Here is a 19490-nt window from a genome sequence, read left to right on the forward strand (position 1 = left end):
CTAAATAAGCATTAAAAAAAATAACTGCAGTATTATGTGCAGTGATATATTCTCTTATTTTATTCGCATTTAGGCAGTTACATATTTACATAGATATCATGAACAGTAATGCTTAGGTACAATACTAAGTGTGGAGCCATTTTACATACCTACATTGTGATATATACAAAAATGTATATTAGAACTCATTGTCTTTTTAAGAGTTGTCGTGATATTATGTTAATTAACTGGAAAATAATTTATCTTTTTTTGATGATATACTATGTCGATCAGTAATAATAATGGGATTATATGCAGTAAGATAAATATTATTTAAATGCTTACTAAAACATGACAGTGATATACATAACATGGCAAATTGATGATAGTTTATATATTGCCAAATGTTTATAGAGGATGTATTAAAAGTCATGTATTATCTCTCAATTATATAAGCAATGCGTTATTAAGAGAAATGTTTCGACTTTTGTTACATCCGGTGTACTCAAAATTCACTGTATATTTTAGTTTCATTTATATATTAACATATAAAGTTGTATTCACATATGCGTGCATTTCGGTAATTTATTTCGATAATTTATATGTGTAGCTCATAATATACTTTTTATCTCTCTTGATTTTAATTTATATATTTTACTCTAATTTATTTTATTTTATTTTATTTACGTCAGCTCGTTTTGGCAAACTGCTTAGTTGTGTCGAGGCAAATTCGTTGATAGCGAAAATCTGTTCACAATCTTATCAAATCATAATATATATATATATAGACATCTAATTCTTATTTCACTCTTATTGAAAATATCGAGTTATAAATTTTATCGATGAGTTTTGTAAATATAAATACGTGATAAATAAACACTCATAATTACGCGATAATGTCTAGATTGAAGTGATTAGAAACACATAATTAAAATCAGGTTCTTTAACAAACAATGGAACAGTCATGTTCACGAATTTTCGCCAGAGATTATTAACAAAATATTATATTACAATACTTATATATTTTTTATTGCTCTTAGGATCTATTGGCTTAAGAGATCGCCCGAAGGGACGTTTATATAGGCGCATAATATAATTCATTCATAACTTATATTTTTAAATAATTTTACATCTTACATTCACAATAATTTATAACGGAATGTACAAACATAAAGAAAGATAATATATTGATATTGAATATAAAGATAATATATTGATATTGAATATAAAGATAATATATTGATATTGAATATAAAGATAATATATTGATATTGAATATAAAGATAATATATTGATATTAAATATAAAGACAGAGCGAAAATATATTCATATTAATTTATAATGTATGTAATGTAAAATTATTTTCTTTGGAACATATAACAAGGTTTTGTTTGTGTTAATGCCCAAAAATAATGATATGCAAAGAGACAAACGTTTCAGTCTTAAAGGATGATTTTTCTCAGCTTTAGAAATAATATAATAGAAATAATTATGTTTAACGTGGAGAAGATATATAAAAGATAAATCACAAGAAGGAATGTTTTTAATGTTTTGCGATACAAATAAATCGTGCTTTCCAACTTTTCAGGATCTTAGCGTTTTATTAAAATTTAAATATAATTTTGCTTAAAGCCATTTACCGTCCGATTTAAAGCACCAACATTGATAACATTTAATAACGTGTTGTTTTCAATAATATATCGCAATAACGTTCTTTCCACATAGCAAATAAGTTTCTAATGTCCTCTTTTTTTCATCAAACTATTATAACAATATAACGTTTTCATCTTTCTTGGACGAATACTAGATTTTCATTTTCTTTTCTGTCTTTTTTTTTTAACCAGGGATAATATGAGTGCATAAATATAAGAATTCGCTCCAAACTATGTGTGACATACGTTAGAAAATTATGATTTAATTAATTAGAAACTGTGTTAAGATTGGCGGGTTTTTCTTTATTACATGAGGAACATTCGAGGCAAGGAGGTGAATGAGTTCTCGCGACGATACGACGAGGAAACTATTACAGCGAAGTAGTTTTGGTCAACTTCTTTCTTGGATAGTTTTTATCTATGTAAATCGGACATTGCAATAACCGTGCAATATATTATTCCACAGTAATACGCGCGCTCTTTTCATGTGCATTACATAATTTACTAACAGGCATCCCGGGTGCGTTTACATATGTCAAGTAATTGTTCGACTAATCACGATTTGCACTCTCTGTCTCATGCGCACTGTTTCGTTATCGCTCATTTTGTCACAATGAGTCACTTACTTATCAATTTTTTTCAGACTCTTAGTGACACGACGCGCAGCACTGTTTCTTGTATAGCGGCACCTTGCACATATTCATTATTTTCACTCTGCTACACAATTGCGAATGGTCCTTGCAATCTTCTACAAATATTATGAACGAAACAATGTTATCGTTATCATTAATTACAATATTAGACATTCTATGTTAAAGAGTTGAAAAAAATTAATATTAGTATAACAACAATTATGATAACTATATAGATAAAATAGATTAGTATATATAGGTTAAAATCCTTAAGAATAATTGATATAACTCTCAGGAAAACTTACCGGGAGATTGAGGACCAGGCGGACAAGGCGGACCTCTGCACGTTTTCATTACAGGAGGTCGTGGTATATCTCTACAGGCGTTTCCCGCCGGTTTTTTTGTGCCAAACCATACGCATTGCAGAATCCTATATTTAATACCATCTTCTTCACAAGACGCAGTACACTGTGCAATATTAAATAATACCATTAGCGTAAATATTGCTATTATCGCATCATATTTTTAATCTTATTTACCTCAGTCCATTCGCCGACTCTCCAGACACCTTTGCAAGCATCATTGTAGCATTCCTGTCTTTGTAACGGCTTCGTGGCTTCGTCGCATTTGCCCGGATCCACCAACGTGAAATTCTTTTGACCGTCTTCTTCCGTATCGTACACCAAACGGCAGCTAACGTCTCGTTTCTGCATCGCTGTTTTCCAATTGAAGCATCTCGATGTTTCGCACGGGGTCCACTCTGTCGCGTGCCATTGAGGACACCTGCCCCTTCCGCAAGGTCTTACCTTCTGGGGTACGGGATGTCCGGCGTCCTCGCATAATTTTTGACCGATAACTGTTGCCGGCGAGGGTTTGGAATCGCCGTCCAATCTTTTTGATCGTACTGTACATTGTGCACCTCGCATCTGTGGAAATAAACGTTTCGTAATAAATAATTTTTCGTTATTATAATGTGAGATTATTATTTTTAAAATTTACTTAATTAATTTATTTAAATTTATTTAATTATTACTTGTTATATGAATCTATTTATCGATAAGATTTAAAGATAGTATTATGTAAAAGGAAAAAAGATAATCAATAAAATGAACAAATATATTTGTAATAGTTATCATCAAGAATATTTTAATGTTTTTTAAACATAACTTATTTTCAAATATTTCTTAGACAGTTGTTTAACGATGATATTAACCGATTTACACATTTTTTTCTTTGATAAATTTTAAAAAATTATAAATTTTCCAATTAAAATTAATTATGATCTTACCTGTTAATCATGGAAGTTAATCATGGAAAAACTTACCTGAAATCCGCTTCCTCCGCAAGTTTGAGAACATTTTGACCAGTCAGTCGTGATCCATTCAAACATCAGAACATTGTCCGCAGCTGCATTATAAGTCTTTCGTTTAATTATTGAACCATTAACTATCAAGGCAATATAACTCATCAAATCAAGACTCTTACCTAATGCAGCGAGTGATTCCACAACAGGATCTTTCGTTGTATTATCTACTCTCATTACAGTGGAGGTCAAAACATTCGCAGGCTTATCTTCATCGGCCGTACGTTGTCTTTCGTTAGAGGTCTCTTTTACATTAACTAAAGAGGTCTTCTCTACAGAACCAGAATGATCCTCTTGATTGCGAGATAAGTTTTTTGCGTATTTATCAGGATCTTCTCCAACAACTTCCAACAACCGCGACTTCCAATCATCTATCAACGTCGCGTCATCTTTTGCTTTATTTTCCAGGTCTCTACTAACTGGAAATCGTACGATTGTATAATCTGTCGTATGATTTTCCACATATGGTTCGATTTTTCGCTTATCTAACTCCTCTTCAAACGCATCACTATATTCAATTGTCTTATTTGCACGGTTTAAACTACGGTGGTCCGATTCCGGTATTCTTAACTTATCCTCGAGACTTCTAGACATCATTGTCGAAGTGATGATTGATGAATCTTTTCTCAAGTTTCCGTAGGCGTCGTGATTGATAGACTTCTCACTATCGTCAATAAGACTACTCCTCTCCTTGAATATTTCCTTTTTCGTGCTCGACTCTTCGACATAATACACATCCATCCCACTATTTCGCGGAGGCGTAACGGACTCGGTCATAACTCTACTCTGAACGTGACTTTTGGGCGTGGTACTCCATTGATCTTTGTACTCGTTTCGCGACTCTTGCCATTGCCGTTTCACATTTTTTAGCGATTCCTCGATATAATCAATATCAGAGTTCGTATTAACCTCGGTATCCACTTTCTCCATTATATAGGACGTCGATTTGACATCGCCGTTTTGTAGCCCGAATATAGATTCATTCAAGTCATAGGGATCGACGTCGATGAATATTCGCTCTTCGTCTGGGCCAAAAGTCTCGTCAGGAATAGCTGTGTTGCGGTACAGATTGTCAAAGTTATCTTCGAGACTTTGATACACGAAGTCGGTCTTCTTATTAGACATTCTGTGCTTCGTCGCCGCCAATCTTTTATGTTCATCCCCGAATGACGTGGTAATGACCTTGTGATTATTACTTGTGGCCATTTCGCTGCGGAACGGCCAATAGGCCTATCATAAAGCGCGTTAATATCGAACATTAAATTTGACAGAATGTAACGAATGTATGTCGAGAGAGTAAAATGTCAAAAATTTATTATACAGTAGCGGTAGAAATACAGATACAAATAGATAAACCCGCGTCATATGTTCGTCAAGTTTGCTCAGATATTAACATCTTACCTTCAAGCTTGATACCAAATAGCTCAAGTGTGGTACAAGAGCAGAAGCACTTGACGTAACGGGTGATTCCACAGATTCATGATATCCCGGCTGATTGATAGTCAAATATCGAATAGTCGACATCAAGGAAAGTTAATCCATGAGTGCAAAGCAAAGAATATAAGAACCATCACCAGAAAGTTAGTTTAACAAGTTTCATGCGTGATTTGTTAAGCAATGTCAAGATACACGCAAAATATTAGCATCGAAAGAGACAATTTTTGATAGGATCTATAGTCTGTGTACCTGATTGAAAGAGGTAACAGTGTGTTCTTTTTGCATCACCGTGGCATCTGACGGAGCGGGACTAGTTTTCTTTTTTGGGGGTTTTCTTGTTGGTTTGCTAGGAAACGCACGTTCATGGCTGAGATCCTCGCTGTCAAAACGGTTTCCGTAGACCGCTACGAAAAAGATCAATGAAATTAAATATCTATTACTAACAAATTTCAATCATTTTTAGAATTTATAATTTTGCAGTTTTATTATTTTTTTTCAAAAAATAGATATGATTTCAAACTTCTTAATTTTTTCAAAATAATATTTCGACATAGACAAAAGTGTCTAAAGCTTCGATAAAATTGTTACTTTTATTTGTGTATATATATATATATATAATTTTTTTTTTTTTTCATTTTAAAGTTCGTATATTTCGCTCACCTGCATGATCGTAAGGGCTTTCGCCCGAATTCGCTGGTGCAGAATCCAGATTCGCATTCCGTTGTAGGTGAACAGAATTGCCGAGTCGTAAATATTCTTCACTACTTATCTGTTCTTTGGAACGAAATTTCACTATCAACTGCGTTTCTGCGTGCGAATCTCCAGCTAGAAAATTACCATTGCATTTTTCATAGTAATACATATATCGAAATTGAGATAAACGTAAAATATGACAGACGAGACAGATCGTTTACCAATACAAGCGTATATTCCTGAATCAGAAGAAACTATATCGATTATCTTCAAAGCTCCCTTCCTGCTAATCTTGTATTTTCTTGATTTCCGTAACTCTTTGTTGTCTTTCATCCATACGATCTGTGCTCTGATAACATTATTATTATGCATCTATCCTAAATAAATATTATTTTAATAAAATCACACAGCTTGCACTTACTTGTCGAACTTTCTGACAGGACAGCGAATTTTGATAGAAGATGTCCCTTGAAAAATCTTGGCGATTCCGCCGATTTTTAAATCCACCTTCGCATTAATATCCGTTTGATTGTATGTCGTATTCAAACTAGTGATTATTGGTAGCACACTTAAATCTGAATTGTGACAGGCTCTGGTATTGCAAGGTTTTTCGCTGGATGGCTTTTGAGCTGGACATTCACGTTCCTCGCGACTCTGCTTACGACCTTGCGCCATTATTTGTTCGCAGACTACATCTCGTTTCTTCACACCACCGCCGCACGTTTTTGAACACTAAAATTGTCCCATTAATTCAAATCATCGGAGAAATTTAGAGAGTTTTCAAATATGCTTTATTTGATATAAATTATTAAGACATGCTATTATAAATAAACATAAAACATCAGACAGCTGTAATCTTGAAATTTTAGATAAATAATTTAATAAAAAAAAATTGTTATGAAAAATAAATATAGAAATTAAAAAATGGTTGAAATATCAATACTATTAAAATTTTTCAATTTCTGCACATAATTATTTTGAGATGTGTGTGTGTGTGAGATTAATTTTTTTTACAAAATTATGAATAGGTATTTTTCATTCTTATACATTAAATACTTTTATTATAAAATTGTGATTTGTCGAATGAGGAGAATTATTTGTACTGCTATTCCGCTTCGTGTGTAACAAAGAATTTTTTCCTATTTATTTTTAAATCCTTACACATAATATGTAGAAATATATGTATATACCTTGCCCCATTCTCCTATGTTCCACTTGATAGGACAATCCCAGACATTGCAGTATCGTCTGTCGGCGGGCGGTGGTTGCGGACACATGTAATTTGGAACGGGCACTGCTTTGCCGGTGCCGTGTGTCACCTCGTGGATGCAGGTAACATCACGTGTCTGTATACCAATACCGCAGGGGCTCATGCATGTGGAGAATTCGCTATAGTTCCATCTGTGGACGCAGATAATGACACATTTGTCAGAAAAGATAACGCGGAAATAGTTTGCCTGAGAGGATTGTGTGTGCGTCACAGCATAATTACACTTTTGTCAACCACACATGTGTGGCATATAAGTTTATATAATAATATATATATCTATCTTATGTATAATGCATATATTATTCGAATATTTTACATGTATTGTAAAGATAGGATAAAAAAATAGATTACAAAATGAGAAAAAGATCAATAAATAGCATCGTAAAAAAATACGATTCTTTTCTTCTCTGAATCTTTGTTTCTCATAATATTAATGTACGCGGAATGATATTCATAAAACGTACTATGTTTCTCTCGTTAAGAAAATTAAATATTTAATGAAAAAAATCTTTTGTTACAAGCGAAAGCAAAAGTTGATACGTTCGATAGTTTAAGGAAGGAATGATATTATAGCAGAGTATACCTGGGATTAAACGAGCATTATGTAATGTGAAGCATATTCTAACATCTATGCATTAAATCGATATCTGTTGATCAATATTGGTTGCAATTACTTTACCTGGGCGGACACGGATGATCGTTACAAACTCGTATCCTTGCCTCTGGTTTCGTTTCTGCGGTGCATAAAAGCGGCGTCACGGTTTTCCCTGTGTCGTCACGCACGCAGTTTATAATAAGATCTTGAACACCTATAAAAGAGATGTATGCATGCATAATACGTAAACGCACAGAATCCGCCGTAAACTACAGATAATCCGCCCGGACCGTACGTTCACCCTTTGTATCGCGTTAGTCGACACAGACTAATCTTAATACGATTATACTTGAGCGCTGTTAATTGCACAATGACATCGATTTTGCCCGGGTATGTCGACGAATTAAATTTGTTTCGCTAATCCTATTCGATAAACGATTCATGCCAGCTTTGCACAACCTATGTAATGCTCTCATATTTCGTTTATAAACACTGTATAAAAAATCATGGAATATCAAAATAAGAAAAATAAAAAAATTAAATCGTTTTACTAATTAAAAGATATTAAGATGTATCTCATCTAATGAAAATATGAAAATATTTAAATGTAAATGAAAATATTAAATATTTAAATGTAAATGAAAATATTAAATATTTAAATATATTTAAATATATTTAAATAGTAGTAGTAAAAGTATAGGATTTAAAGTTTTAAAAATTATGTAATTTTTTAGAGAAAAAAATCTTTAAATAAATTTATGTAGTAATTGAATTTTATTCAAGCGCATATATATAAGAATATTCATAAATTGTATCTAAAAAATAAATCAACAATCTTTTAAACTTTCTGTTTTTCTCGTTTCATAATATAAGGTCAACATAATTAAAGCAAATTTCAATAAAAGTTATCTATCATTTAAAATTCATATATAACGGATCGAATTTGAAATCCGGACTACCCGAGTGGTGATGTCTTATCCGTTCGATACATCCTAGGATATCAGAAGCAATCTTAGCAAATAATCGCGTGTTCGTTACCTCCTAAGCAAGTGGCGCTGCAGGGGGTATAACCAGTTTCCTTCCACGAGTATGTAGTCTGTACCTCGCTACCTGGGGCGACTTTGATGCCGCTGTCGTAGCCGCTTCCGACGGAACTGCCCGACGATGATCTACTATATGTATCTGTCAAACTTGATTCGGCGTATCCGCTGTCACCGATAGTGTCGATTCTGTAGGACAAACTGTTTTCCAGTAAGCCGCACGGCTCCATCGTGCATTTCTCCGTTTCGGCGGGCTTCTGACCGGAGCACTGGTTGTCGGGTAGTTTGGCAATGGTTTGACTGAACTCGAGAAATATCTTGCAGCGCACCTCCCTATGCCTGACACCCTCGCCGCAGGTGACGCTGCAAGGGGACCATTCCTCGGCTATATACCTAAAATCCAAAAATCTCATTATTGATATCTCCCGGATTGGCATAAGATATAACATGATAAAAAGACGCATCCGGCCGAAAACTCCGGTAACTGGGATTTTAGGTCAGGGAAGGATGAAAAATGTGATGGGCGCGCAAGATTTGGTAACCCACTTTCAGTACGAGCACTTAAGAGAAAGATTTAAAGCGTATATAAATTATTTTTTATTTAAGATACGCGGCTGTAGAAAATATCTAATTTTTTTTCTGAGAAAAAACAAATTCAATCGAGACTGTAATTGATATTTGATGTATAGCTTACGAACATCATACACACATGTGTGTCTTATTATTACAATATTTTATAATAATTTAACTCTGTTTTTGATTTGATATGATAATTTACATTATTAGGAGTCACATACACATACACAAATACTATATTATTAGATTCAATATATGCGAGTATGTGTATATTCATAAAGATAATAATGTAAAGAGATGCAGTGAACATTTATTTATTTATTATATCAATTGTAATCCTAGCAGAGATATCCAATAATACTCAGATTAAATAAAGTACTTGAATGTACATTCATTCTTTTTTTCATTAAGCTCATTGTACTATAATGACATTATTTTAACATGATCTAAATCAATATTATATATGTATGTGTGAGAGAGAGATTTAATTAATAAAACTTTATACCTTCATTACATTACTTTCAATATTTTTATTTATTCAACAAATACCATAGTTTCAAATTAAATGAATATTGTTTCACACGTTTATTATATTTCTATATATAATGTGTATTTATTTCTATTGTATATGTTTTTATTGTTTATTTTTAATATAATTCTCATTCAAAGCATTCTAATTGATTTGTGGGTGAATAATTTTTCACGTCAGTAAGTAATTTGTTAGCCACAAATGCTTCGATTTATTTTACTAATTTCAGAAAAAGGATTTCGATGTATATCGTTAACAATGTTATTTCACGTCAATGTTTTCTGAATCCAGGGATACATTTTTCTTTTTTAAGCTATACATCAAATTCCATTGAGCTATATTTATTGGAAATTATTTAAAATTAATTTCTCTTTTTGGGATAAAACAAAACAAAAATTCTTTAGAAGATAATAAATTTAAATAATTTTATTTAGAAAGGATTAGATTATTGCACGAATACGATTATGTTTAAATAAATGCAGCTGAAATTTTGTCCCCACTCATCGTCATCCAAAATTTATGATAGATGAATTCGATTTGATAACGGAAGGGTTAAATGACGCGTTATAGGTGCTAAAGCTACGAGGAAATTGTCAGATAACACCACACAGAGAAAGTTATAAGCGCTGACTGAAGAGAATCTAGGTCCAACATCTTATGGAATTTCTCTACGGTAGTAACGGCTGTTCTAAAGCTGCTACCATTGTTCTCGAATTGCGATCGATATTACATATTCCGCGAGGATTATAGTGAAACGGAAAGTTAATACGAACCAAAAATTTGATGAATTAATCGTTTAGTGGCTTTGCGAAGATTACCTAAATTAGATCTTAAATTAAATCAAATAAAATATATTTATATTTTTCGAATCTTATTGTAGAAAAAAAAAAAAAAAAAAAAAATACGTTATCCATCTATATTCATCGAGATAAATTTACAGAATACTCTTCAATTTCAAGCGTTATAAATAAATCTATTTATAATTTGATAATATAAATTTTATTATGAATGAAAAGGGAAAAATTTTTAATGTTGCACTAATTTGGCTATAATTATATATATGCAGTTTTTCGATTCTTTATTCTTATAATTTTCTATTCCTGTCTACCAGATTGATTTGTTGTTATGCTAGATTATTTATTTATTCGTGCACAGTAATTGTTTAAAATAGAGTGCAACTTATTGTTAATAAGATTTCTAATGTCGATATATTGTAAATTACTGGATAGTTGAAAACACTGATGTAAATATATGCAATAGATATTGAATATATTGGAAAGTACTACTTACGTTGATTCGGAAGGTACTGGCTGGTCCATCAACTTCTCCGACACCGGGGATAGCGGATACTGTTGCACCAGGGGCTGCGTCATACCGTCTCCATCTAAATAACATTTCGTATGCCATCTCATTTTCTATGCATATTCCCTTTGCACACGATAACCGCGTCTCCCGATATTTTTCTGGCTCGCCTGGGACTTTATTTCTAAAGTTTGTTCCGCACGATAAAGCCCGTCAAATCCTCAGTTTATAAATTGTCAAAACTTTGCTATATTGCTCGACCAATAAACAACACGCTGTATTCGACCAACAACAACATCATGAAACTTAATACAATCTAAAAAATACTTGGCACTAATAAAAAAAATTTGTTTTTATTGCAATGTTTTGAATCTGAAAATTAATATTGTATTTCAAAGCAAATCGACTTGCAAGTCGTAAATGTAATAATTTTGAAGGAATATTTATCAGCAACATAAAAAAGTATTTTCAAAGAAAGGTATGTTCTTTCCAAATTACACGTAATAATCTAAGAATATTGACGATTGTTTCTTAAGAAATTTATTGGATATTGAAATTCCTCTGATAGACTTCGGAGCTTGAGGAGCTGAAATTTCATTAGTTTTCACATAGATCGGTCTCTGATTCTCCGCGTAATTAGTTTACGGAATATTGCATATGAATTTTCAGATATCGTCGTTTATGGCACGTTAAATTGCCGTTCGCGATCCAATACGAGTTTAACTCAGACATAACGCAATTACACGTGGGACAAGCGACGCTCGTCTTGCATTCCTGTTCGGTATGAGGACGTTCCGCGGGGTCGCAGTCCCTGGAGATGGCACCAACACCGTCTCTGCATTCGATCGTCCTCGTCCGTATTCCGGTGCCACAGGTCACGGAGCACTGCATAAATAAAAAGTTAAAATGCACACTTCGCGTGGAATTGTAATGAGACGCAATACGGGCCGATAAGAAGCGCGGAATAATATAAACAGCTTATAAAAATAACAGCAAAATTCATATTTCAGAAATTAATTTGTGAACTAAAACAATTACAATTTCATTTAAGTAAATCAATAGAGATAATTAATATGTAACATATATGTGCAAAGATTGTCTTACGATTATAGACAATAAACGTCATGAATACGCGTGACATATTTTACATACTTATTTTATCAATATTATTCTTATAAAATATATTTAATGAATATGTACGAGGCATAAAAAGAGTCTTATATAATTTGTAATTTACTTCTTATAATTTAATGAGATTTAATGAGAACAAATGTTTGTTTGACGGGAGATAATTCGGAAGACAAAATTCCAGATATCGCTCTTCTTCGAAAATAGGAAAAGATGCAAACTCCTCGCGGCGCATTAATGGCCCGACAACTCTGCACGAAACACCACATTCCATGGCAGGCTAATATCGGAGCACAGTTTAATTTAAAATTCCGGATTGCTATTTTCGGTTCTCATTTCATCGAAGCCGAAAAGTCTCATTCGAGAGATGTTGCATTCTCAAAGTTTCTCGCTCGCAATGAAATCTGCAAAGAGAGGAGAGAGAGAGAAATCGAGAAAGAGAGAGATAGATGGGAGGAAAGTACCGGGACAAAGACGGAACTGGCGAAAGGAATCGACAGAAAAGAGATAATGGAAGAAGGAAAGAGAGAAGGAAATACGAAAATGTGGAAGACAATAAAGAAAGTGCTCGGATGTGGGAGTTATCGTCCGGGACGTCGAAGGTGGAAAGAGGTGACACACGAAAGGAAAAGCGGAAACCTACTCAACTTAGCCACCGTGCTTTCCCCGTCGCCTTCTCCACACCACCGTCTTCTCATTCCAGTCTTTATCCCGGTCCTCCACTCTTCTTCATCCTTCATCTTTCTCCGTCTGTCTTTGCTTTTCATGGTCGAGCTATATAACTCGGAAAGAGTCTCGATAAGCGGAGAGAGGGGAGTGCTTTAAGGAGCCCCGTGCTTTCAGTTCAATATTTGCATGGCTCCCGGGTGCTCACAAAAGAGAGAAATCTATCAATTTCTGTCTTCTCTCAGGGGTGCTTCCCTGTGCTCCACGAGATGAAATCATTACCGTGCTACGCTGACGGGCACCAAGCCCTTTATGTATCGCTAGCAGAAAGAGCGCCATTCGGGATGCTGCCGGTTCTGGAAAGCGAACGGGGACGGGCCATTGTGTATCGATCAGAAATGAAGTGCCGTAAATCATGGGCACCGCACACTTTCGCCTGCACATGACTGGGAAGATTTATCCGCTTTACCTGCGTATTCCGCGTAATACACTCATTGGTATGTGTGCGAATGAGCGTAATGGGATAGCGATTTGTTTGTTCGCGAGAGATAAATAACATTCTTCGAAAGATAGAAATGATATGTGTATATCGTCAATCGTATAAATATACTTTACTGTACTACGTATCATTCTCTTTTAAAAAAAGACTCGACTTGTAATAAAATTTCATTTTTTTTTAAATAAGTAAAATCACAATTTATGTTAAAAATATATAAATTTTCATATTAAATATTATAGATAGAATATTTATTAATATATTTAATTTTTTTATAATTTATAATTTATTTATTTTATATTTTATAATTATTTTATAATTTACAATTTATTTATTATTTTTATAATTTATATGAGGACTTAACATGACTTGATAATAAAATTTTATTATTTTATTTTATAATTTTAATATTATTTTTTATTATTTTATTATTTAATATACCTTTGAATTTTTTGGAATTCATTCTATGCAAACAGATTGAGAAAAAAAGGGAAATGAACTTTGAGATCTCATGTATAAAGCAGTATCGTAATACATGGCCAGCAAAATATTGCACCTTACACGCGGCGGTTATCGCAATAAATACACATTGAGTGCAACGGATCGCATTTAGCGACCTCATGAATAAAGCATGACGTCTACATTCCGCAGGGAAGTTGCGGAGATTTTTCCTTTCACGTATCTGCCGAGAAACTTTAGTTCGCTCGGGAGAGACGGGAGACGTTCACGAAAACTCGTACAAATGTCATTCTTTACTGTTATCTTCCCGGACGTTCATCGTCATGTCCTTATTTATGCAACGAGGTTGTATTCTCGAGGATCATGAGAAGCAATTTTACCCACAGCGGGAATTCTCAATGTGTAACCGGACACAAAGTTTGCGATTCACAGAGATTTCCTAACGCAATTGACTCTCAGACAGATCTATCTCCAAGAATATCTTTTTCGCGTTTTTTTTTCTAATATTTAACATCTATATCTCTCTGTGTCTAAATCTTTTATACCTTTTATGATCGTTAGAAATATTATTATAATTGCAAATATAATTGCGAATTGGCAAGTTAATGCGTACATACAATGAGCTATCTGGAAAAAAATAAAAAAAATATTTGAGAAAAGCTTTCGATTCTCTCGAACTGAATCCTTTCATACAAAGCACCGTGATTCAAAGAACCGAGATGTGCGCTCAGCCGTCGAGAGAGTTGGAGGAATTCCAAGTAGATAAGTACCGCGCGTTGTCGGTCATGTAAAGTCGCGCGACACTTTTATTGCGGAATAAATTTGAATAACATCTTAAAGAAAGTGAAAAACGTTCGAGGTGCGCGTTCACCTCAGAAGCGGAAGTTTGTCGGACGTTAAAGCGCCCGCATCCATCATAAAGTTATCCAAACAATGCGTAATTCGCATGTGTGGTTCGCGTTTGTTGCAAAACCAGAGATTGCGAATAGCGTGTGTGTGCAACTATTAGTACGTTCTAATCTTGACGAGATTCTCTTTCAATTCGCGAGTGTACTCGCATCGTCATTTCACGTCGGCAAATTTCGAGGCAATCAGAGCGATTCGTGAGGTACTAGATTCGCGATGAGTCTCGCACAATGAAAATTCTGGAAGGCTTCCAGGTAATGTATCGATTTTCATGTAAGCGTCTATTGCGATGAGAAGCTGGACCGCTGGGGAGAGAAACAGAGGGAAAGCGGGTCGTCGTCGAGCATTGCGCCAGAAAATATGCCAGAAAACTGACATAAGCGTCACCGTTTCGAGAATTATGCAATATATGTATACCGTGCTTATTTGAACTGCATGCATTCACACGCGACGGAACATCGGTAAATGCGCATTCCGGTTATCACCATAAATTCATCGGAATTCCCTATGTTTTATGCAGACGTTTTATGATAACTCTGGCACATCCGCCCTCCATAATTCTTCTCATGTGTTCTTTTTTAATCTTAAATAAATTTTATAACATCTAGATAGTTTATAGACTTGATAAACGTAAAATCTTTTTTTTTTTTATTAAAACAGCGTTGATTTTAAGTTTTTAGGTCAAAGTAATGAAAATATAGTGAAATTAAACTGTAATCGGTCGAATCGAGAATTTAGAATAAATTATTTTAATTAAATTAAATCAACTAGATTGTTGCCTTTTTCAATCGCTTATTTGCATGCTTCTTCTTGTATTTGAAATAGAATAAAAATTATGTCAATTATTTTTTAAATAGAAAAATGAGAGAATTATATTTCTATCTTTCCTGAACTTTCGGAGTATTTTAATTCAATATACTTTTATATCCTTTATTCTATTTCACGAAATAGAAAATTACCTGACGGGGCAGAAGTTGCTGCTCTAGCATTAATCGAGACGCGCGTGGTTAAATCTCGAGTACGCCAAAATCACAAAGTTCTGGAATGCCTCCAGCAACTATCTCGATTTTCGACCAGCCATAGGAGCAAGAAACTAACGATTGTGCTGAACGATCGTGCCAAGAAGAACGTCGAGAGACGCCCACGTGGGCGCCGCCGAGTCGAGTTGCATCGAGAATTGCAGCAGCCTCGATATCTGAATCGCCTTCGTTACGAGAACGCGGCGATGTGCAACGTTAGCAATGACGCTCTTTCGGGGTCGAAGATCGGATGTTTTCAGCGACGATGACCTTTTGCGATATATAGACAATGAGCTTGTCGATCGCGAGCGTGTGCATACAATACGCATATGTATGCACCATTCGCCCAAGGAACTTTGTCGAGCCACGTGAGTCTTTTTCTTGATAAAATATCTACATATACGCTCCCGTTTGTCTCTTTTGCATTTCCCACATTTTCTTTCGTTTCTCCTCTCGAAATGCCACGAAAAACGCTGCCGGCAAATATGTATGCGTATTTCGCTACTTCTTATTACCTCTCTTGAGAAATGTAATCTTATTTTTTTCCACAATAATTTAATGAGCGACGAAGTAAACAAAAAATAATGTAGAAAAGAAGATTTATCGGCTTTTTTCTTCCTTGATTTTCTAAGATGCGATGTTGAAGTGAATGAAATAAGAAATTGTTCCATTGTAAACACGTCATGAATTTTCCTCATATTCGTCTTTCGTCGTCATCTTTAAAAGAAACACTTCATTTTTTTTTGCGAATAATACAAAGAAAAAAATTTATTGGTTTGGTTTCATATGTTGCAATTTTAAGGAATAATAGCAGATTCACGTATCTTTGAATCATTCGCGAATCGTTTATATATTTAGAATAGTCGTGCATCCTTGATTTTCTATCTATACTCTTATATAACTGCGTCTATCATAGTGTCTCAATTTCTCTCTCGAATCGGTAAGAGCTCTTTACGTCAGTATAGCTTCCTCCTTTTCTCTCTTCTTATCTTCGGCTTTGCTATGGAAAGAAGGGCAGCGGGGTTGTCTCTCACCAGAATTTGATGGAACGGAAAAGAAATGTGCGAAAAGCGTAGAAAGGCGGTTATTTGACGACTAAATTGTTCTGTTTGATGTTAGTGGCTGATGTCGCCTAGAGCATCCTCAAAGAGCTTTAGGAGAAAAGAGTATGGCTAAAAGTAGTGGTAAACTTGGAAGACATTTCGCGTGCAAAGAGAGACGTCAAGTTTCGTTCTCGTGCATCCGCCTACTCGCGCAGTTTAAACGTAATTCGTACACGGGTCGGCACGGAGGTGAGGTAGTTTGCAGTCTGTCGCCATTTTTACGCCAGATCTTCGTGCGACAGTAAGAACGCGTTCTCTTTCATGCCGTGGAAGAGGATTCGTCGTCGCCGTTCGCTGCGAATGATGTTCCGCTCGGGCGATTCTTCGGCTTCGAAGAAATCCGATTTAGTCGTCGGGCAAACGACGGTGCCGCGTGAATGAGAGCGCCGTTTTATCCACGTTCGTCTGCTACTCGATACAACCGTTTGTGTTAAAAAGAAAAATAAGTAGTCTTTTCTCTCTCTTCTCATATAGAGCAAAAGTGCGAGCTAAAATCTCGATACTCTTCTCGAGAGTATCTTGAAATGGATATTAGAGCCATTTTTGTTGAGTCGAATCAATAGTTCTTCTATTCGCGCAAAAATATCAATTTATATACATATATTATAGATATTTCATCTCTCTCTTTCTTTCTCTCTGTGCTTTATATAAAGACGTAAGAATTTCTTATTAAATTATAGAACTAGAGTCTCTTTTTATATTTAAAGAGCTTTTAAGTTGAAGAATTAATGTAGAATCGATATCTGCTTTAGAAAGATCAAATGCAAAATTAAAAATATAGAAAGTTATATTTAACATAATTTTATATATATATATATATATATATATATATATATATATATATATACATATTTCTTTTTCAGTCAAAATATAAGGACGTAATACGAATATATATAAAAACCATAAAACTTCGTTTCAATATAAAGTACCTAAATTATCTAAAACGAGTGAATAGAAATAATTTTATGTCGAAACGAGTTCGCTCAAATATATAAAGTAAATTATATTATTGCGAATTGATCTATAATTCGAACTTGAATAATACATTCGAATTCGCTATTCTATTTAGATCCCATCCATTTTATAATTTTTGCCCAATAAAATTATATTAATACAAAATTAATTATAAAAATATTATATTGCTATAGTTTGTGATTTTGAAAAATAAAAAAAACAATATAGATTCAAAGAATGTAAATACACAACTAATAGCGAGAATGTTTCGATCTTCTATGACTCATCGACTTCCTGCGTTCACTTTAGAAACGCCCCGAAGTCATTACATAGAATAAAAACGTACGGGTAGTCGAGCTTTTTCTTGATAGCTAATGAACCGAAGAAAAACGGAGCCCACTAGGTGAAATTTATTCTGCTTGAGATATAAAAACAGATCGCTCTCGTCGTTAACCGCGATCCAACGCGAATTCTTTTCCGCAAAAATCAAGAATAACGTACAACGTATTGAATCTAATATCCCGATAACAGATTAATTGTGAAAAAAAACTTTGTCACATTTATCAACGGGGATCTTTACGGGGAGCGTCTCATCTTTATCGGACGTAAATTTATTCGTCTTTCTAGTCGCGGTCCATTCATGCACAATTACGGCGATTGTGCACGCGGGGCTTTTGAAGAAAATCGCATTGTCACGGAGAAACGTGGACATATCGCGATTGCAGAGGAAAGGGAGATTACATTTTCATACGGTTCCTGAATCGCGTTGACGTATCCATCGTCAAAAGCGCACCGTGTAAATCGCGCGTAGTCCGTTAATTTGGCTTTGCCTTTAAACGCTACGTACACTATGACTTGTCGGAAAGGATGGAACGGGAGGGAAACAGAGTTTTATAATTAAAGGCTTCCTTCCATGCCGCGTTTGTGTCCGAGCATGTAATAATGTAATAGCGCTGCGATTCGGATTTACAGATAATTTAACGCAAGCTTTGAGATGCGCGCTGAAATTATTCAAGAAACCTTCAAATGAGTCGCTAATTATAAGAACTTCAGGCTCTCGTTGGTAACATCCTAAGACTCGAGCTAACTATAAAACTGCTATCGGCGATTTTCTCATTATTAATTTATTTGATCTATTGCTATTTTCTTTTTTAGATATTGACATGCATTTAAATTAACAAGTCATCAATAGAAGCAATTATTAATTAAATATTGACTTGTTTATTAATTATATAATGAAATGTTCTATTTTTATTGTAAACTGTTAGAAATTAAAATCATACTGATTACTGCGTCTTTAATAAATAATAATTAATGTAATAATATTGATTATAATTATAAATGAATGTTAATATGAAGGGAACGTTTTACGAAGTATAAGTCAAATCGGTCATTTCACACACGTAACAACCCAGTAACATTTATGTGGAGGGTAAAGAGAGCATGCAAATCGTACGCAGCCATTAACCCTGTTTCCCTCTGGCCAGTACGTTCTGCCAGTAAAACTCGCAATTGAGATAGCGAGCTGCGCGCTTTGTTCGTACATGGGTGTATTTGCGACCGAACCCGATGCATGCATCCAAATCCGTGATTGTGGCGAGAGAAAGCTTAACGTTTTCGCTCTTAAAAGATACCAAGTCTCCATCTACACCTCGACTGGCGCGTACAACAACGTATTTTACTCGCGTAAA

At 34.4% G+C, this 19490-nt stretch overlaps 1 protein-coding gene across 4 annotated transcripts in view; it reads right to left on the bottom strand.

Annotated features, from left to right (window-relative positions):
- Positions 1–32: 32 nt before the first annotated feature.
- Positions 33–19490, bottom strand: part of LOC126857799 (protein madd-4) — a 205070-nt gene continuing 185612 nt past the window's right edge. For 2 of the 4 annotated variants that reach the window (XM_050607519.1, XM_050607522.1), the window contains exons 10-23: positions 11812–11953; positions 11057–11150; positions 8660–9054; positions 7706–7835; positions 6947–7157; positions 6178–6488; positions 5978–6105; positions 5724–5888; positions 5313–5467; positions 5028–5117; positions 3588–4856; positions 2803–3189; positions 2569–2731; positions 33–2379 (exon numbers count right to left, since the gene is read on the bottom strand). In XM_050607519.1, coding sequence (XP_050463476.1) covers positions 2279–2379; positions 2569–2731; positions 2803–3189; positions 3588–4856; positions 5028–5117; positions 5313–5467; positions 5724–5888; positions 5978–6105; positions 6178–6488; positions 6947–7157; positions 7706–7835; positions 8660–9054; positions 11057–11150; positions 11812–11953 — 3741 coding nt within the window. In that variant the 3' untranslated portion in view covers positions 33–2278. The remainder of the gene's footprint in view (positions 2380–2568; positions 2732–2802; positions 3190–3587; positions 4857–5027; positions 5118–5312; positions 5468–5723; positions 5889–5977; positions 6106–6177; positions 6489–6946; positions 7158–7705; positions 7836–8659; positions 9055–11056; positions 11151–11811; positions 11954–19490) is intronic. The other 2 variants (XM_050607520.1, XM_050607523.1) reach the window with 2 other exon arrangements.

The sequence above is a fragment of the Cataglyphis hispanica genome, chromosome 23 (genome assembly GCF_021464435.1).
Source record: "Cataglyphis hispanica isolate Lineage 1 chromosome 23, ULB_Chis1_1.0, whole genome shotgun sequence".
Lineage (NCBI taxonomy): Eukaryota > Metazoa > Arthropoda > Insecta > Hymenoptera > Formicidae > Cataglyphis > Cataglyphis hispanica.